Source organism: Bos taurus, chromosome 24 (genome assembly GCF_002263795.3).
Source record: "Bos taurus isolate L1 Dominette 01449 registration number 42190680 breed Hereford chromosome 24, ARS-UCD2.0, whole genome shotgun sequence".
NCBI lineage: Eukaryota > Metazoa > Chordata > Mammalia > Artiodactyla > Bovidae > Bos > Bos taurus.
The window spans coordinates 10858731-10879381 of NC_037351.1; the positions used below are offsets into that span (position 1 = coordinate 10858731).

Genomic DNA, 20651 nt, shown 5'->3' on the forward strand with positions numbered 1-20651 from the left:
TGATAAGACCTAGGTAATTTCTTGAAGACACTGAGCAGTATAAAAGAAGAATTTCCATACAAATAAAATAATGTGTCAAAAAGCAGAATTTAGACACTGGCTACTAACACAGCTCAAACATTCCCTCACTCAAAATAGTAATTTCTATACAAATATTAATGTGATTCTTTTTCCGGTACTTATGATGATTTAATTTTAAACACAAACCTCCCCAAATCAGATAGTGTCAGACCAACTTGCGCTTACTCACCCACAGGTGACATTTCGGGAACCCCTGCCGTGTACGGGCCATCCAAGAATTTGGGTTCGTTGTCGTTGATGTCCTGAATCTTGATGACGAACTCAGACTCGGGTTCCACGGGCTTGTTGGTGAGCCGGTCCAACGCCTGGGCTCGAAGCGTGTAGTAGGCTTGCTCCTCGCGATCCAGCCTCTTGGTAGCATGAATATCCCCAGTGTTCTCATCAATAATGAAAATGGAACTTGCCCCTTCGCCTGACAAGATGTATTTGATGGAACCATCTCCTTTATCAACATCAGAGTGAAGCTGGTGAAAAATTCATGTGAGATGAGATTAACTTACAAGAGAGTCAGCGATATGGAGATATGTAAAAATAATTCTAATGTCAGGCAGCAGCACATGAAATTTTATTGTTCTTGGAAAGATAAGCGGACCTGTATTGTGCACAGTGAAAAAGGCTATTTAGAATGTGTCAGCTTGCACTTGTGAGCAAGACAATTGCATTTCTTCTGGTACCCAGCCTCACTTCCAAAGGAATTTTTATCATTCCCAAAGTTAGAAACTCGCTGTGTGTCCTTGCCAGTTTTAGCCATCTTCCCTGACCAGAGCAGATAGTCAGTAAACTTGTACAACCAGTCAATTCAATCTTACTCCAAGCAAAAGGACTTATTCGAGCACATGAGTAAGTTTAGATCTAATACATTAAGTAAAATGCTTAGAAATCATCACATCCTTTTCGGGTACCCTTCCCTTGCACCCCCACAACTTCTCATGATTATTAAGTATGGATGGCTGTCCAGTCACTAAATGGGTCTCCAAATCCTGTTCTATATTTTAAAATTTGAAGCTGGAAAAAAAAAATTACACTGCTCTCTGAAGTAGGAATTTTAAATCAATATGTGCTTGAGACTTCAACTAAAACCTTTCTTGAAATACCAAGCACTGCATTAGATTTGCATGATTAACCCCGGCTCTGGCTGCAGGGGCAGCCCCTACTGATTTGCATTTCATATCTGGAGCTGTCCCTTCTGTGTATGTCAGAACATTATGTCGAACAGAGGAACCTGAGGAAACTCGGAAATAATTACATCTTTCCCTGAACTTCATAACCTGAGAAATGCAGCACCCAATCCAGAATTTCAACAATCTTTCATCCTCAGGAAATGCTGTGATTCTGGACTGCAAATAATACAAAGGCGAAAACCCAATTTACCAAATAGCAAGGCTGCCCTGCGGAACTATGTTAGCACTCTTTAAAAGACAAGGTGTATGGGGCTTCCCAGGTGGCTCGGTGGAATCCACTGAGTGGATTCATTGTAAGAATCCACCTGCCATTGCAAGAAAAAGACAAAGTGCGAAAAATATAGGATATGGGAAACTATTCAGGCAAGTGGGTACCCAGTCCATTTCCATCTTTAGCTGTTGAGAATACTACATTTGTACCATGAATTTCTCTGAGTGATCCTTCCATTGCACTGTAACAGCTGTGTTTATACTCGGCTTCGGAATACTTAAGTACCTGATTCATCCTTTCATTTCTGTAGTTTTCAGCCAGGACAAAATGATACAAAAAATTAATTTCTGCCAAAAGTTTTAATTTAGCTTTGTTCAGAGTGGCATTAGCGAGTGAATCACTGTGCAGCAAGATTATCCAGCATATGGAGAAGATGTGTTCTTGAAATATAATGAATTATTTAATTTTCTTAAGTCATTCTCAGGGTGTCTATTACATACATATATAACAGCTTGTATGAGGCAAGCTAAAAATCCCTCAAGTTTGACTTATTGAGTACTCCCTGTGTTCCAGGAACCACTGTTAATATTCTCTACAGAGTAACCCATCCCAGGCTCACACTGACTGACTTCATCATCCTTTTAACAGATGAGGAAACTGAGGTAGAGAAAGGCCTGAGGTCACGTGGCCAACTCCGCAGCTACATCCCTACAGGTGGCATTAGTGGTAAAGAAGTTGCAAATGCAGGAGGCATGAGAGATGTGGGTTTGATCCCAGGTCCGGAAGATCCCCTGCAGGAGGGCATGGCAACCTACTCCAGTTTTCTTGCCTGGAAAATTCCATGGACAGAGGAGCCTGGTGGGCTACAGTCCATGGGGTTGCAAAGAGCTGGACACGACTGAAGGGACTCAGCACACAGCATGCACAGGAGTATGAAAATGTCAGGCTGGTGGAAAGCCCATCCTCTACTCCTGCACTGGCATCCTGCCTCTGGGGCACGGGCTGTGTCTTGTGAGGGGAGGACATTAAAAGCTGCTACAAAGGAGAACTCAACTCAGGGCAGAATAAAGCAACCCGCCCCTACCAGATCGCCCCTCTAGATCTTAAAGATGCTCAATGCTTCCAGGGGTTTACATCAACACACTTCACAACGTGCCAGAAGGGACCTTTCTGACACCACAGAACAGCAGTAGACTCCACCACACTCAACAACACAAAGGCCTGAGTCCAGAGACAAAAGATGACAGGTGAGAATAAAGCGGGGCTCCCCTGGTGGCTCAGCGTAAAGGATCCGTCTGTCAATGCAGGAGACGCAGGTTCAATCCCTGGGTTGGGAAGATCCCCTGGAGAAGCGAATGGCTGCCCACTCCAGCATTCTTGCCTGGAGAATCCCATGGACAGAGGAGCCTAGCGGGCTACAGTCCATGGAGTCGCAAAGAGTCAAACACGACTAAAGTGACTAAGCACGAGCCCAAAGCAGAGTCCCCAGCTGCACACACCTCTCACAGCCACACTCTCAACCCCTCCTTGCCTCATCTGTTCCTCTCTGGGTCAACAGAGGCTCTCTGCTGATGGTAGTGTGAAATATTAGAAAGAGCTTCTGACCATGTGAATACATAAGTAATACCCAGGCTGCATCTTAATCAAAGGTATGGGCTCCCATTCCCGGGACCAGCCCTTGTGATTCATTTAACTAATTCCTATCAACTGACGGCCACCTTCACTGCATGGTGATCCAATATTCCTGGGGTATTCAGGTAAGGGAGGACGCCTTCCTTTCCATAAAGGAAATGACCAAAAATGACCTTCAGCCTGAGCTCTGATGCCATATTTGACATTATACAATACCGTTAGTTGTTCTCCATTACTGAGAGCGAAAGAGCTCAAAGGTAAAAACGGTTCATATTGCTTGTTTTCCCAGTCATTCAAGGATCAGCATTCTTTTCTTCTACCTCTAACTGCCACCACCATCACCAACCTCTCACTCACACACACATCCATCCACTGCAGGAGCCCTGAAATCCATCACTCTCCCCATCACTGACATTTTTCTCCTAGCTGGGACTATCACTAGACTTGTAACCACTGCCAAAATTCAGAAGCATAAAAACACTCTAAGTCTAACCCGGTGTCCTTGCGAGGTTAGTAGAGGCATCTACTGTTGAAAGTAAATGATCAACTAGGAAACATTAAGATGGAGACGAAATTATCAGTGATTCACACACTAAATCTGTGAGGCTTCGCCCACTATACTAACCTTAATAGGTGAAGTGAAACCCATGCTGTTAGGAAAAACTACTACCTTTCTGTGCTGAATAAGCATGCCCAGCAAAGAAAAATGCTGAGAAACTACTGAATGGCAATCTATCAGTGCAGTCCCCCCGCCCCCTCCACACACACATAAACACGGCTGCACAGTCTTTGTAAATGACTATTACAGACTAGAGTAGGACACTCTACAGTGAAGACCTGTGGCCAGGAAAAAAGAAATGTCTATGGTCCCAATATGGTAAGTGAACAAATTAGCAATAAATGAAAAACACCATAAAAAACAAAGATCTGCACTCTATTTGGAGCAGAGTAGAACTCATGATGTTTTGCCTATTTCATTTGCCAATATCCCCGTAAACCTCATCTTTTGATTCATCTAAATAACAAAATCTTGATTCATCACCAGAAAAAAAACTCATTTTTACTGTCTGCATCTCTATATCTTTTTCAAAATATTTGCTGTGGCTCCAAAAGTAAATATTTACATTTTTCTTTTTTTGGCAAATGAGTACACACAGTGAGGAGCACACATCTCTTAGCTGAGTCCAGCTCATGATAAGGCAACCAAATAAGCAGGAAGGTGAACCAAGTATGACGCGAATCCCGTGTCCCCGTGTCACTACTGTGTTTGGTAACAATGTAAGAAATATGAAACTGTTGGAGTCCATCATAATCTACCCAGGCCAGGACGCAAGGCACACTTCACATGCGCCTCAAGTATAATGTGTTTAATAATCCACTATGAGGAGAAGATGGGGCGAGTTGAGAGAGGAACACTGGCATAGATACACTACCATGTGTAAAACAGAGAGCTAGTGGGAAGCTGCTGTCTAGCAGAGGAAGCTCAGCCCAGTGCTCTGTGATGACCTGGAGGGGTGTGGGGAGGCATGTATGTATACACAGAGCTGATTCACACTGCAGAGCAGAAACCAAGACAACATGGTAAAGCAATTATTCTTCAGCTAAAAAACAATAATAATAATCCACTAGGCCTCCATCATCCCCCACTCAATCGAATTTCGTACTCATCGCCTGTACACATCAACCCTTTCTTCAGTCTTTCTGAACAATAATCCCAACTTGGAATCTTAAAATCTTCCACCTAGGCTATAACAAAACTCCCCAGCTACTCTTCACTTTGAATAACTCATATCATCTACACTGCTACACTGTATGTCAGCAATGATCTTCCTAAAACTATACCGAAGTACAGTATAGGATATGTCACAGCCCTCATCAAATACATCTAATTGCTTCCCATGGTCTCTGGGTTTAACCCCAGATCTTAAGCACAGAGCTCCACATGGCCACAGGCCATCCCCGAGTGTCCCTTTCCCACATCCCAGAGGGCTCTCTACGCCCCAGGCACCTGGGATCAGTCACTGTGGCCAGAGCAGAGAGATCAGGTCCATCCCTTTACAGATCCGGCCTCCATCATCTCACCCAGCATCTGACACCCAGCTCGACATAACGAAAGCTCCCTTTTACTGAAATTTTAACAATCCTATTTTCCCCACAAGACATGTTGTTTGCATTTCTCTGACAAAACGCCTTTAATTCTGCTTTCTATTGAAAATCTGGTTTCGTTGTGTTCCCACCCTAAGAGCTGGGTTCGCTTTATCATCATATTCCACATACTTAACAAACTATTGTAGTAAATTTTGTAAATTTATAATTCACTTTGTGAAAAAGTAGTGCCTGTTTTATTTCCATTTCTATGCTTTTAAGTCTTAATAGCATTAAGTAGAAAGAATAGAAACTAAACAAAAAACAGCCCATATCTCTGGTTTGTTCTGGCTAATCCTCTGAAACCAGGGAGAGGGAATTCAGAAACCTTGTTTCTATGCCCAGGGTAACACTTGCACATTGATACCTTTGTGTTCCCCAAGAGACAGAGTCCTGCAGGGACAGGCACGCTTTCTTATTCTTGCTTCCGTAAGTCTTATACAGTTCTCCACACAGACACAGACCCATAAAGAGGCTTTATAGACCGTTGGACGTTCTCAGATGGCAGAATACCATGTTCTTGATTAAAGAATCTGCCTGCAATGCGGGAGACCCGGGTTCGATCCCTGGGTCAGGAAGATCCCCTGGAGAAGGGAATGGCAACCTCCTCCATTATTCTTCCCTGGAGAATTCCAGGGACAGAGGAGCCTGGTGGGCTATAGTTCATGGGGTTGCAAAGAGTTGAACACCACTGAGCAACTACACTATGTTTTCAATTTAAGATTATAAAGAACAACAACAGATCAATGCACTGCATTCTGACATTTTTCTTGCATTTATTTAATCAACTAGGACCTGATATAAACTACTTGATCTATCACTGTGATCCATCTGAAAATGGAAAATATTCCTCAATCTACTGAGGTAAAAAAATCAATTCAATATACTGACCCACTTTTCTTCCCTCTATGAACATGTTCCGCTCTGCTTGTTTTCTGACCTAACTGTTGATCTTGTCTTTACTCTCCTGGTTCCCCTCCTCTATAAAATACCTGCACTTGAACTTCATTGAACAATTGTTACAACTACTTGAGATGATGTAGAAGGGTAAGATTAATAAATTACTATAATGTCAGGACTGTACTTATTAATGTATTGCTTTTGAAAACATTATACTTTCATATCAAAAAAAGACCAATATAGTCATAAGATGAAACTGAGACTGTTTATCATGAAAGATAATGTTTATCATGAAAGTTTTGACACTAAAAATATAAAACTAAAAAAGAAAGCCTCTGTGATTCTCAATGACGAAATACAATGATGGAAATAATTAATGTTATGTTTAACATTATAATTAACTATAATTGATGTTATAATTTTTCTGTAATGAATTTTTGAATACAAAAAAAACACAAAATGCATATTATAGAAACAAAAGTTTATGCTGCTACATTTGTACACAAAAATGGAGTAATGATGGCTGAACACAAAATATGCATATGTTCCTTTGAACGGCATGGTAATCCATCAGAGAATGATTTATATATTGAACATTAGGCAAAAGATTTCTAAGGTAAATTTTCTACTTCTGATTTACTTATTCTAGTTTTTTTTTTTTAAGTTTAAAACTGTGTTACAGATTGTTAGAACTCATGCAGTTTACTTTTGCTAAACTTTCACAAGGTTAAAATAATAAGTATGGAGGGCAGATTTAAACAATAATTGGCAGGGGAAAAAACTGCTTGAATATACACATTACATTCAAGTTTTCTTTTCTCATTATGCTTTTAAATAGATATTTTCCACTTACCACTGGATACGATGTAATTATCAAGCTGTTGAAGAAATATTACAAATGAAAACAAGTACAAGAGTCATATTTTTTTCTGGTTGAAGTATTCCTAATTTATAATTATCATTGTGATCCAGGTAATGGAACACAATTTTCTTGTGAAGCATCTTTGAGGAACATTCGTGGTTTAAGAAGTATAGGTATTAATTACTATGTGCATGCATGCTAACTCGCCTCATTTGTGTCCAACTCTTTGCAATGCTATGGACTACAGCCCACCAGGCTCCTCTGTCTGTGGGATTCCCCAGGCAAGAACACTGAAGTGGGTTGTCATTTTCTTCTCCAGTGCATCTCCCGACCCAGGGATCGAACCCATGGCTCTTATGTCTCCTACATTGGCTGGCGGGTTCTTTACCACTAGCGCCACCTGGGAAGCCCTTCATTACTACACATAAAGGGCTTCCCTGATGGCTCAGTTGGTAAAGAATCCACCTGCAATGCAGGAGACCCAAGTTCAATTCCTGGGTCAGGAAGATCTGCTGGAAAAGGGATAGGCTACCCATTCCAGTATTCTTGTGCTTCCCTTGTGGCTCAGCTGGCATAGAATCCGCCTGCAATGTGGGAGACCTGAGTTCGATCCCTGGGTTGGGAAGATCCCCTGGAGAAGGGAAAGGCTACCCATCCCAGTATTCTGGCCTGGTGAATTCCATGGACTGTATAATCCATGAGATTGGAAAGAGTTGGACATGACTGAGTGACCTTCACTCACACACTCACAAAGAAATAAAGGAAAAGAATATGATACAGAAGTATTTAGGAAAGATTAAAATTCCCTAGAACAGTTTTTAAAAGGAAAAAAAAAACCAGTGTATTTTAAAAAGGAAGGACTACTATGAATTTTTATCCTCAGGAAAAGTTTGCCCTAATGCAGTGGCAACATTCATTCATTCTGGGGTCTCAGTCCATATTAAGCAGCAGAGTGGTATCAACAGCTAGGTCCAGGCAAAGGAGCCAGAGGTATGTCTACTGAATCTTATCTTGTTGTCTTCAGTTCAATTTAGTTGCTCAGTCATATCCAACTCTTTGCAACCCCATGGACTGCAGCACACCAGGCCTCCCTGTCCATCACCAACTCCCAGAGTTTACTCAAACTCACACCCATTGAGTCACTGATGCCATCCAACCATCTCATCCTCTGTCATCCCCTTCTCCGCCTGCCCTCAATCTTTCCCAGCATCAGGATCTTTTCAAATCAGTCAGCTCTTTGCATCAGGTGGCCAAAGTACTGGAGTTTCAGCTTCAACATCAGTCCTTGCAATGAACTGCTACTGCTGCTGCTGCTGCTAAGTCACTTCAGTCGTGTCCGACTCTGTGCGACCCCATACACGGCAGCCCACCAGGCTCCCCCGTCCCTGGGATTCTCCAGGCAAGAATTCTGGAGTGGGTTGCCATTTCCTTCTCCAATGCATGAAAGTGAAAAGTGAAAGTGAAGTCGCTCAGTCCAGTCCGACTCTTAGCGACCCCATGGACTGCAGCCTACCAGGCTCCTCTGTCCATGGGATTTTCCAGGCAAGAGTACTGGAGTGGGGTGCCACTGCCTTCTCCGCTTGCAGTGAACACCCAGGACTTAATCTCCTTTAGAATGGACTGATTGGATCTCCTTGCAGTCCAAGGGACTCTCAAGAGTCTTCTCCAACACCACAGTTCAAAAGCATCAATTCTTCAGTGCTCAGCTTTCTTTATAGTCCAACTCTCACATCCACACATGACTACTGGAAAAACCATAGCCTTGACTAGATGGATCTTTGTTGGCAAAGTAATGTCTCTGCTTTTCAATATGCTATCTTGCTGCCTTGATCGAACCTAAATTCCAGTTTATTGCTACTTATAGATCAGTCAAGGCTACAGTCTTTCCAGTAGTCATGTGCATTTATAAGAGCTACATAATAAAGAAGGCAGAGAGCTGAAGAATTGATGCTTTCAAAATGTGGTGCTGGAAAAGACTCTTGAGAGTACCTTGGACAGCAAGGACATCAAACCAATCAATCCTAAAGGAAATCAACCCCGAATATTCATTGAAAGGACTGATGCTAAAGTTGAAGCTTCCGTACTTTGGCCACCTGATGTGAAGAGCTGACTCACTGGAAAAGACCCTGATGCTGGGAAAGATAGAAGGCTAGAGGAGAAGGGGCAACAGGAGATGATTGGATGGCATCACTGATTCATTGGACATGAGCTTGGGCAAACTCCGGGAGATGCTGAGGGACAGAGAAGCCTGGAGGCTGCAGTCCATGGAGTTGCAAAGAGTCAAACATGATTTGGTGACGGAACAACAGCAACAACCAATCAGCATCCTCAGTGTCCACTTAGCCTTAAACCCTGAAGTGAGGATAAAATGAAGTAATGCATTTGTAAGTATTTCATAAAATGCCACTTTCTATCCATACGTGTACATCCACATAGAGCTGTACTGTTGAAGTACCTGCCTTCCTTAGTGGGGGAGATCTTGCTTTAGTTTGAAAAAGTTCCACGCTCATGACTATGGCGTGGTTACTCAGAGCTTCATGTGAAGAGCCCTGCCTTTTTCACCAGGGACTGAGTGAAAGCAACTCAGAGAAGCATTTTCATCCCATATGCTACATGCTACTCCCTAGAGAAAGCTCCACGGCACACATCTCATCATCTCTCGGTTGCTGTCTCCAGGACACGCATCCATACCTTTCAACCAACTGAAAAAAAAAAATCTGCCTGGAGTCAGCTTCTTACTGATCAAAACTCCTTGTCACCTAATTTCATTGTGAGAGCACAGTGTTCTCCACTTGTTGGCTCCCGCCTAAATGCCAAGTCACAAAACAGAAACAGTTAGAGAGCTGAACCCTTGGAAGGGTTCAGCTCTCTTCTCAGGAGGATGACTTTAAATTTTGCTTCTTGAAGTGGAGGTTGAGCAGAATTTTCCCACAGAAACACTGAATGTCTACTCAAAAAAATTAACAATTTCATCTGCCATATGCTTATGATAAAAATATCAGAAATACCGCAGAGTCGGACTCAACTCAGCCACTGAACAACAGCAAAGCAAACAAACTGGGAGTGGAAAGAAAACACATGATTTCAAACCTCAGAGGTTCTTCTCACACCTGAGACTCCCCTCCAGGGGATCCACAGTGGGTCACCCCCATCCCATCCCACTTCATGCCAAAGGCTGGGCTGCAGCACCCAATTCAACTACTGGAAGTGCTGGAGTCAGTCTCTCTCAGCCCTTATCACTTGCGGTAGGAAAACACCCTCTGTTGGAGGGAGATGCCTCCTTAAACACCACAGAGCTTCCTGGGGCAAGTAGAATACACAAGACCAGGAACTAGAATTATAGTGGGAATGCCCGTGTTATCCTCGTTCCTACTGATGCTTCTGTTTCAAGAGCGAGGTGATTCCACCAGGTTCCAAGTGCTCTCTGCCTTGTCCCAGGACTCCGGGGACCAAGGGACCAAGGCACAAAGAGAAGCGTTGCATCCTGGTAGGTGTAATTCATCTTGACCACCAGCAGGAGGCAGCCTTCTGTTACACAATGGAGACAGGAAGAACAGGCTCAGCATCTGGGCGCTTGGGTGACTCCCGATACTCTCTTGCCTCATTTTGATGCTACAAGGACAAGTGCAGGAACCTCAGCCTGAGGCAGGCTGGGTGATGAGAGGAAAATGGTGCATACTGATTGGAACCTGAAGACCACCTACAGCATCAGGGGCTGTAGTTCATCTTACTGACCTTCCTGTAAATCCCACCAAGAAAAGAGCTCAAATATGTGCTATAGGAGCTGCCCCCTGAACTGATGACCTCAAGCCATGGGTGGGGACCCCTCTGGCTGTCATCATGAGGTGTCATGGCACTGACCTCCCAGGTCCACTTCCTACCTGACCCCAGGAAATGCTGGGAGTGCCAGGCGCTGATGCTTCTCAGCTAAATTCTTCCCCAAAACTGTCACTCACCTGGGGGATATTTACGAATCTGGCAAATTGCAAAAAACAGCAAAGAGAGCCAGTTTACTGAAGGTAATACTTCTTTCTCGGAGGCATCCCCCAGGCAATGACAGGCTGATTTCAAGCTCCCCCTGCTCCCCTGATCCAGGTCGACTTTGAAGAGCCTTGCCAGCTGCACACATCCCCAGAGACTAGCCCCCTTCCAGGTTGCAACTGCACCGCAGTTCACCCCCTCCCGCTGCCCAGCCCTGCCTCCCTCCCTTCATTACCAATTTTGATTGTGAAAACCACTCCAATACATCCCTGAAAGGCACGGATATCCCTGACTTAGCGTCTGTTCCCCGGACGCAGGTAACTCACTCAACGACTAATGAGTGGCAGAGCTTGGCTCTCTGAGGACATCTGTGCTCACACACCCCAGGCCTCTTCTGGCAGGGGCACAGGTGGGCGAGAAGCACATTTGCACAATTTGGTGAGAGATGCGCACACGGAGACCAGAAGGGGAAGCCACTAGGAAGAAGCTGCAGGAGGCACAGTTCTTAAAAGACATTTCCCCGGGCAGAATGGCACTCGTTTCCTTCCGTCCACACCTGAAACACTCTTATTTTTCCCCTGCTCCCAAACCCTTTAATTTCTAGACACTTCACACGTGTGAATGAACCAGTCACAAGGGTAAGGAGGATTCTCGTGGGGGGTTTTTTATTTGGAAAACAGGAAGATGCAGAAGGGCCTTAACTCACTGAGCCCAGGAGCCAAAGCTCGATATGCTTCTTCTTACACAAGCCTCTCAAGTTCTCCACACCCAGGGCAAGCATCTTCTCTTCACCCAGGTGGTGAGACACCTAGACCCACCACAGAATTGGAGAAGGAAACAGCAACCCACTCCAGTATTCTTGTCTAGAGAATCCTGTGGACAGAGGATCCTGGTGGGCTGCTGTCCATGGGGTTGCACAGAGTTGGACACGACTGAAGCGACTTAGCAGCAGCAGCAGCCAGCATCCTTGCCGGGATAATGCCATGGACAGAGGAGCCTGGCGGGCTATAGTCCATGGGGTGGCAAAGAGTCGGACACGACTGTGTGCGCACACACACACACCCACCCACACACCACAGAATAGTTCGATCAGAGTATGTGCCCATGGGCTTTATCATTATTATTACTTTTAAAAGATCTCCAGACCATGCTATTATACACCCAATCTAAGATTCACACACCAAAAGGGAAGAAAGGAATACAGAAGAAGCTGAGGAAAATATTCTTCCATTTGACTAATGACATCATCTTGAAAAGGCACACAGGTTCATTAATTAGATAAAAAAGCAAAAATAAGCATGTCTGCAGAGCTGAGGCAATAATTTGCCTTCAAAGAATTCCTGGATTTATTTCAACAAACACAAAATCTTCCTAAATAAAAAAACACACCCATTTTCCAAGTCAGGACCCTCCACAGGGTATGTAATTGTCTCATGGGAAACACAGCAGGTGTAAGAAATAACAAGGCTATATTCTGACTCAGGTGACCTAAGGAGAAGACATTTTTTCCTGCTCTAAATAACATTATCATTTAAAAATAAATGAGGAAAGTCAAGTCTCTTGTGAGCCTTCTCAGCACCCAAGGCAACCAAGGGATGCCTTACCCTTCTGCTGCTGAGTCTGGATTTGTGTTTAATGCCCTAGAGGTAAGTGTCTTTAAAGAAATATAATAAAGGTAATAAAGCTATAGGAACGTAGAGGAGAAAAACTTGGCAGCCCAAAGTTTCTCTAAAAGACTCAGGAAGAAACTTTGACCTGTCCTCTAACTGCCTAAAACAATTCAGATAGGGGGTCTGCTCCCCCAGTACAGCTATAACCAAACATGCCTGCAAAGAATGAGGTGGGTGTGTGGTGGGGGGAGCTCGATGGGACCTGGGGTCCAAAGACCACTGTATACCCCAGCCCTTCTGCCTGGCCCAGCAAACATCTGCTCACCAAACACGCATGTTTATGGAAAAGTTCTCCCCTTTGAAGTCCCAAACCACTACCTTCAACATCCTCTTTTGCCTTTAACTGAAGATGGTAGTTAGGGTGAGGGGTTTAGCCCTTGTGGCAAGTTCTTCCGGGTTTCTCCCCTCTATTTCAGATTTGTCTGATTTTCTCCTGTCAATCTGTCTCATATGAATTTAGTGCTTACGCCAGCCAGAAGAACCTATAAGGGGAGAGGGAAATTTCTTTCTCCTGACCTCAGCTTGCAATTTGGTTAAACGAACTCAACAGAACTAGTTTTTTTATTTTAAAAATCTATGTCCCGAGCTTACAGAAAGTAACGTTACACAGTTTGCTAACCTAAACACAACTGTCAGGAAGGGGTGCATATGCTAAAGGAAGTGTTGTTAATAATACTTACAATTTGTCTGATATCTTATGCACAAATTCAATTAGTATCACTTACAAATATACACACTAAGAAAACCCATTTGCTCTCTGTGAGGCTTAAAATGTTACACATTTTCTCTGGGTTTCATCACATCACATTACAGGTATGTGGATTAGATGTATTATTCTATTTCAATTTGAATCACCCCAAACTCCTTGCAGCAGTGCTGTGATGATAATAATTTTCTGGTAGAAGCCTGCTACTGAGGGATATTAATACAAGGAAACCCTTCTGGAGGGCATCATTAGGGGTGGGCATTTCCCCCCAGTTTTCTATGTTGCTTTTGTTAAAAACTTCCTTTGCTACTGATCCAAAAAATTAATTTTAAAAGTGCCACTGAATCTCCTTTTTTTTATATATTATCTGTGATTTAAATAAAAAAGAAGTCCATACCAGAATAAACATGTATGGTTACATGTCAAACATAAAACAATTATTAGTAACCACTGTGGCCGACCAGTGGGTTCTGGATTGCAATACTATGTGAAAAGAGACCATTTTAATCAAGGAGAAGGAATGACAGAAAAATTTCCTGCTGACAATCAGATCCAGACTAACTCAAAACCCCATTACTTCTGTTAAATACTGTATCCTCTATTCCTTTCTGTGTATTCTTACACTTACTTTAGACTGCAAGGAGATCCAACCAGTGCATCCTAAAGGAGATCAGTCCTGAGTGTTCATTGGAAGGGCTGATGTTGAAGCTGAAACTCAAATACTTTGGCCATCTGATGCGAAGAGCTGATTCATTTGAAAAGACCCTGATGCTGGGAAAGATTGAGGGCAGGAGAAGGGGACAACAGAGGATAAGATGGTTGGATGGCATCACTGACTCAATGGACAGGAGTTTGAGTAAACTCTGGGAGTTGGGGATGGACAGGGAGGCCTGGCATGCTGCGGTCCATGGGGCTGCAAAGAGTCAGACACGACTGAGCAACTGAACTGAATACTTACTTTATCGCTTTATATGTGCAACCCTGACTTCTATCCGCCCTGCTTCACATATTGTTTTATAGCTCTCTTATTCAAATGCTAACAGTGAGAGCTAATATTTACTGAGTGTAATTATGTGCCAGACACATGGCCAAAGGGCCTTTAATTCTCCTAACAAACTTCTGCACTGGGCATTATTGGCCTAATTTTACACAGAAGGAAAGTGTTATTGAATAGGATTAAGTGCTGTGTCTAAACTTACCTAAAAGGGTCAAATTTCACTCTGAGATCTTGCCAGCAGCAAAGTCTGTGTTTTACTGAATCTCATCTACATCACGCTGCCCGCTCCTCACCTCCCATCATAAGAGTTGAATGACCTGAAAGATCTTAGATTCTTGTATTCCCCGATACAAAAAACCAACTATTAGTAAGGCAAAATGTCAGTTTATAGCTACTGAATTTCTGAGCTTTTCTTGCCCCAAGCCCCCATGCCTCCTGATCCTTTCAGCCCCACCCCCAAACAGTTGTCAACTCCCAATGTTTTTTTTTTTTGAGAGCTTTAAATATTTAACTAATTCTGCTTATTGTAGTCTATCTTAAGAAAACCATCATTCATGAAAAGATCTACATACAAGCATTCCACTGAATCATTCCCTTTAATATGGCAAAGACTGAAAATAATTTAAACATTCAATCATGTATCTTTTATGCATCCATTCAATAATGCTTTTGAAGGATTTTTAGAAAAAAGTTCACAGTAGATGAGAAATATCATGGAAAATGCTAAGCATCCAAAAGATTATATATTATGGTTACACAATCACTATATAAATACAACTATAAAACTAAGAAAGTATTCCAAAATGTTAACAGTAGTTAAGAGCGCATGACAGACCAGACCTATCCACCATGGCCTATCCACCTCAAGAGCCACCCCTACTATTGTCTCTACCTCGCCCATCACTGCCCTGAATCAGGATTTCATTATTTCTCACACACATTAACAGTGAAGCAAATCACACCATCCCCAAAATGTACAGACTCTCAACAAGTCTCCCCTCTTAAAACATCTCTAACACATATTATTATTAGGTGATTGTCCCCTGCATCTTATAGAACATTAACAGTCTCATTGCTCTCCAGCTCAAGATCATGCATGGCTTCCAATACTTTCCAAAGTAAAGACCAGTTTAGCATCAAGGTCTACCGTGGCATAAGCTCAATGACCATAAGGTGCACCATAATCACGTATTCTGCCACAAAAGAACAAGAAATCTGTATATTATCATTTTAAGATGTCCTTATTTGTACGAGGCAAAATGTAGGGGTGGGGGGAATGCATCTTGTAATTGAGAGAATATGCTGTTCTTTGGTTCTTCTCTATTTCCTATTTGTAATTCTCCCATAATCTCCTACACCAACCCCCTTCTGCCCTGGAATGCAACAGACAAGAACACATTGCCTAAGGCTTTCTACAATCAAATCCATCAGATTTCATACCAAAATTATTCCTATTTTGCATTTATCTAACATGAAAATCAAGGCACGTCAAGTAAAAATGAAAAGAGCACATGATGCATTGAATATTATGTTACTCGAGAAAACAGTGCCACCAGCTTCAATAAGTGACAGGATTTTGTTTAGTACCGCCAAGGCATGCATTTTCTCCAGAACATCTTTTAAGACGATCTTATTTTTACTTTCTTTACAAAATCAAGTCTCCGTTGCAATCCCGCTGAGTGACAGTCTCCTCTGGTGACAAGTAGTGTGATCAAATGTTGTAAGCAGTTTATCATTACCACCATCAGCAAAAACCTTGTCTAATTCTTGCAGGACCAATCTATAGACTGGACTAAAACTGTTAGACAGGATTTTAATGCAGTGAAAAATATTTTTTTTAATAATTACATGAAAATAAGTATATTCACTGTAATTTCTCATGTGTGAGTGCTAACTCACTTCAGTGGTGTCCAACTCTTTGAGACCCTATGGACTGTAGCCTGCCAGGCTCCTCTGTCTATGGGATTCTCCAGGCAAGAATACTCGAGTGGGTTGCCATGCCCTCCTTCAGGGGATCTTCCCCACCCAGGAATCAAACCCTCATCATTAGGTCTCCTGCACGGGCAGGTGGGTTCTTCCCCACTCGAGCCACCTACATGCGCATCAGAGATCAGATCAGTCGCTCAGTCGTGTCTGACTCTTTGTGACCCCATGAATTGCAGCACGCCAGGCCTCCCTGTCCATCACCAATTCCCGGAGTTCACTCAGACTCACATCCATCGAGTCAGTGATGCCATCCAGCCATCTCATCCTCTGTCGTCCCCTTCTCCTCTTGCCCCCAATCCCTCCCAGCATCAGAGTCTTTTCCAATGAGTCAACTCTTAGCATGCGCATACTTATGCGAAAAAAAAGTCTCAAAACTTTGTGGGATGGAAACTGAGACACCCACCCCTTCCTTCCTTACAAACACTCAAGTTGTGAAGAATAATTGTTAAATCCCTCAGTATACATGAAAGGGAAAGAAAAACCAGAAGCTGGATGATTCAGGGAGGAAGGGAAAGCTATTAAACCATTCAAGGAGGGTCTCAGACATGGGTTAGCCAAGGACAGAGTTTCAGACGAGGACGGGTTCACGGCAGTGTTGAAAGGCATGCCTCCTCCCATGGCTTCACTTAAATGTAATAATTTTTTTAATACTGTTCATAGTTTTTTTAAAAAAATGCTTACATATTTTATTGTAATAGAAATCAGTAAATAGCTGAGTTTTGGTACAGGTCAAACAGAATCAGTCTGCACAGATGAGAGAGCCTCTGGAAATAGGGTATGAAAATAGTGAAGAATGCTCTCTTATCCACAGCTCTGCAGGGCCCAGAGCTACAAGATTACAATGCAACACTGCTGCCACAAAGCTGGAAAAATGTATCATTCCAGAATACAATCTTATTCCTATGCTTATCCCCTGAGGAAGAAGATACACATATTCTCCCATCTGCATTGTATGTACTTGCTTTTTAATACAAAGCAAGAAAACTAAAATATAAATGACACACAGCCGTAGGGTGGAATACTGCCTACTGTTTTACCTACAAGCTTCTCGAAGGGGTAACACCAGAGCTTTTTTAAGGCTGAGGTATTCGATTCCTTACACTGTACTCTACAGACACTGACTTCCTTTTGAGCCCAGAGGGCACATCAATTCAGTTCTCTAGAGGATAGAAACCAGAAAACCCTTCCTTTCCCTTTTCTGTGTCTTTTGTTTTTTCCAGTTCTCTTAAGATGTCTTCCATATGTTTGGCCACTCTAGAGAATGCATTGGCCGAGCAAACACCCTGGTGCTCCGTGGAATGCAGCCGGAACTTCTAAAAGCCATTTTCTCACACAAAGAATGTCAGCCTCAGGAGCACTTAGGAAAACTGGCTAACAGACCCCCACAAAACAGTTAATGTCATTTTCAAAACTCAATATCCAGTGCCATATAAACAAATTAGTGTACTAAACAGAGAACGGCTTTTCAGTCAAATGCCACTGAATTAAAACTCAGCAAAATCAATTTAAAATAAAGGCCAAAGAGAAACAGACAAGGATGAGGAGAACTGGAGCATACAGACAACTATGCAGGGTTCCCAGGGGGGGCTAGTGGTAAAGAATCCACCTGCCAATGCACGAGACACAAGAGACGAGGAAGATCCCCGGGAGGAGGGCATGGCAACCCACTTGAGTATTCTTGCCTGGAGAATCCCATGGACAGAGGAGCCTGGTGGACTACAGTCCTCAGGGTCACAAAGAGTCAGACACGACTGAGCGACTGACCACACATACAACTATTAGCCCAGAAGGAGTCCAAACTAGTTAAGCTGTATCTGCTTTCCCAGTAATTCTGTCATATTGTAAACAAATTATGAATTTGCTAACAGGATCCCAGAGTAAACACTAAATTATTATTATATATTAGATCCCTTAACATGGCCCCTAAGAATTCTAGTGGAACGTCTGGCATGAGTTTAAATGAACAGTGATCAACAGTGAGAGGGCCACATGGTCTGTGAGCAGAATGCTGGGGGTCAAGGCAGGGCCCCATTGCTTATTACTTACCTGTAGAACTTTCTTTCAGCTTTAATTTCCCCCCATAAAGAAGTTAACTAATGATAATTGTGCCCCAGTCTCAAAGAGCTTCTGTGAGACTCAAGTGAGATAATATATTAAAAGAAAAGTGATTTACAAACTGCTGCTGCTGCTGCTGCTGCTAAGTCACTTCAGTCGTGTCCGACTCTGTGCGACCCCAGAGACGGCAGCCCACCAGGCTCCCCCGTCCCTGGGACTCTCCAGGCAAGAACACTGGAGTGGGTTGCCATTTCCTTCTCCAATGCATGAAAGTGAAAAGAGAAAGTGAAGTCGTTCAGCCGTCTCCGACTCTTAGCGACCCCATGGACTGCAGCCCACCAGGCTCCTCCATCCTTGAGATTTTCCAGGCAAAAGTACTGGAGTGGGCTGCCATTGCCTTCTCCAAACTACACAACACTAAATAGGGAGCAGTTTTTATTACATTAGTAATCTATTTGACTTCTGGAGAAGGGAATGGCAATCCACTCCAGTGTTCTTGCCTGGAGAATTCCATGGACAGAGAAGCCTGGTGGGCTACAGTTTGTGGGGTTGTAAGAGTCGGATATGACTGAGCATCTAAGACACAAACTATCTGGTTACGAATACCATGTAAAATAAAGCAGATATACTGTAATAAAAATTAATTTTTAAAAAATATAAAAAGACCATGTAGAAAGGATAGAGTCTCAGATGAAATTATTTTACTAATTTATATGTATGCCAGGCGCAAACTGATTAGATGTTTAACACTGAAATACACACAAATATAGATGCATGTGCACACGTGTATATACACACATACACATACAGAAGTGTCACTCCTTGGTTTTAGATTAAATCCTTCTTATTATACAGAGTGAAGTAAGCCAGAAAGAAAAACACCAATACAGTATACTAACGCATATATATGGAATTTAGAAAGATGGTAACAATAACCCTGTGTACGAGACAGCAAAAGAGACACCAATGTATAGATCAGTCTTATGGACTCTGTGGCAGAGGGAGAGGGTGGGGAGATTTGGGAGAATAGCATTGAAACATGTATAATATCATGTATGAAACGAGTCACCAGTCCAGGTTCGATGTACGGTACTGGATGCTTGGGGCTGGTGCACTGGGACGACCCAAAGGGAGGGTAGGGGAGGGAGGAGGGAGGAGGGTTCAGGATGGGGAACACATGTATACCTGTGGCAGATTCATTTTGATATTTGGCAAAACTAATACAATATTGTAAAGTTTATAAATAAAATTAAAAATAAAAATAAATGGAATCACACACACACAAAAATAAAAAAATAAAAGGCAAAAAAAAAGAATCCTTCTTAAAGCACTTTACAAACTTATAAGGCTTGTTGCTCAAGAAACTGAAATCTTCAAACATTTTTTCACATTTCCAAAAGCCCTTCTGTAAACTTTTTTTTTCTGTTCCATGTTTTTAAATAATGCACTATTACATATACCCACAATGACTCATTACACTATGTGATGATTCGTAATTATGTGGGAGCATTTTGAGCTGATAAATAGCCCACAATAACGGCTTTTTATTAAGAGAGCACTAGATCATTTAGTGCCGTATTTTAAAAAGTATTTCTGACTAGTTGGGTGAGAGGGAAAAAGAAGAAATGGGAGAAAAATAAAAATTGAAATATTGTACTTTTCTTTTTTTTTTGCCCTTCACTCCCAAAGGGCCCTGTGAATAGCTAAGTTTAAAAATCAGCTGCTTCTTCACTGAGTCATCAGTCCTACTTGCTTCACCATCAACCAGGTTCAATAAACTGTTTTTCTCACTCACCTTTCCTGCTTAGGGATTTGAGTGATTCATTAAGGAATATCTCCATGTGGATATTCTTCAGGGGACTTCAAATTATTCAACACTTTCAAACTGCAACTTAACCTGATATTTCCTGTCTTGAGCCAGAAACACTGGATTTCTCATGCACAATACAGCACTAACTACGTGGAAGGAACTTTGCTGATGCTGCAGACGTTGTTCAGTCGCTAAGTCATGTCCAACTCTTGGCAACCCCATTGGCTGAAGCATGCCAGGCTTCCTGTCCTTCACTATCTCCTGGAGTTTGCTCAAATTCATGTCATTTGAGTCGGTGATGCCATCATCCAACCATCTCATCCTCTGTCACCCCCTTCTTCTCCTGCCCTCAATCTTTCCCAGCATCAGGGTCTTTTTCAGTGAGTCGGCTCTTCACATCAGGTGGCCAAATATTAGAGAGCTTCAGCTTCAGC

At 42.7% G+C, this 20651-nt stretch overlaps 1 protein-coding gene across 2 annotated transcripts in view; it reads right to left on the reverse strand.

The window, feature by feature from the left end:
• Positions 1–20651, reverse strand: part of CDH7 (cadherin 7) — a 149974-nt gene that overhangs the window by 80366 nt on the left and 48957 nt on the right. For both annotated transcript variants that reach the window (XM_005223999.5, NM_001192904.1), the window contains one exon: positions 251–545. In XM_005223999.5, the coding sequence (XP_005224056.1) occupies positions 251–545 (295 nt within the window). The remainder of the gene's footprint in view (positions 1–250; positions 546–20651) is intronic.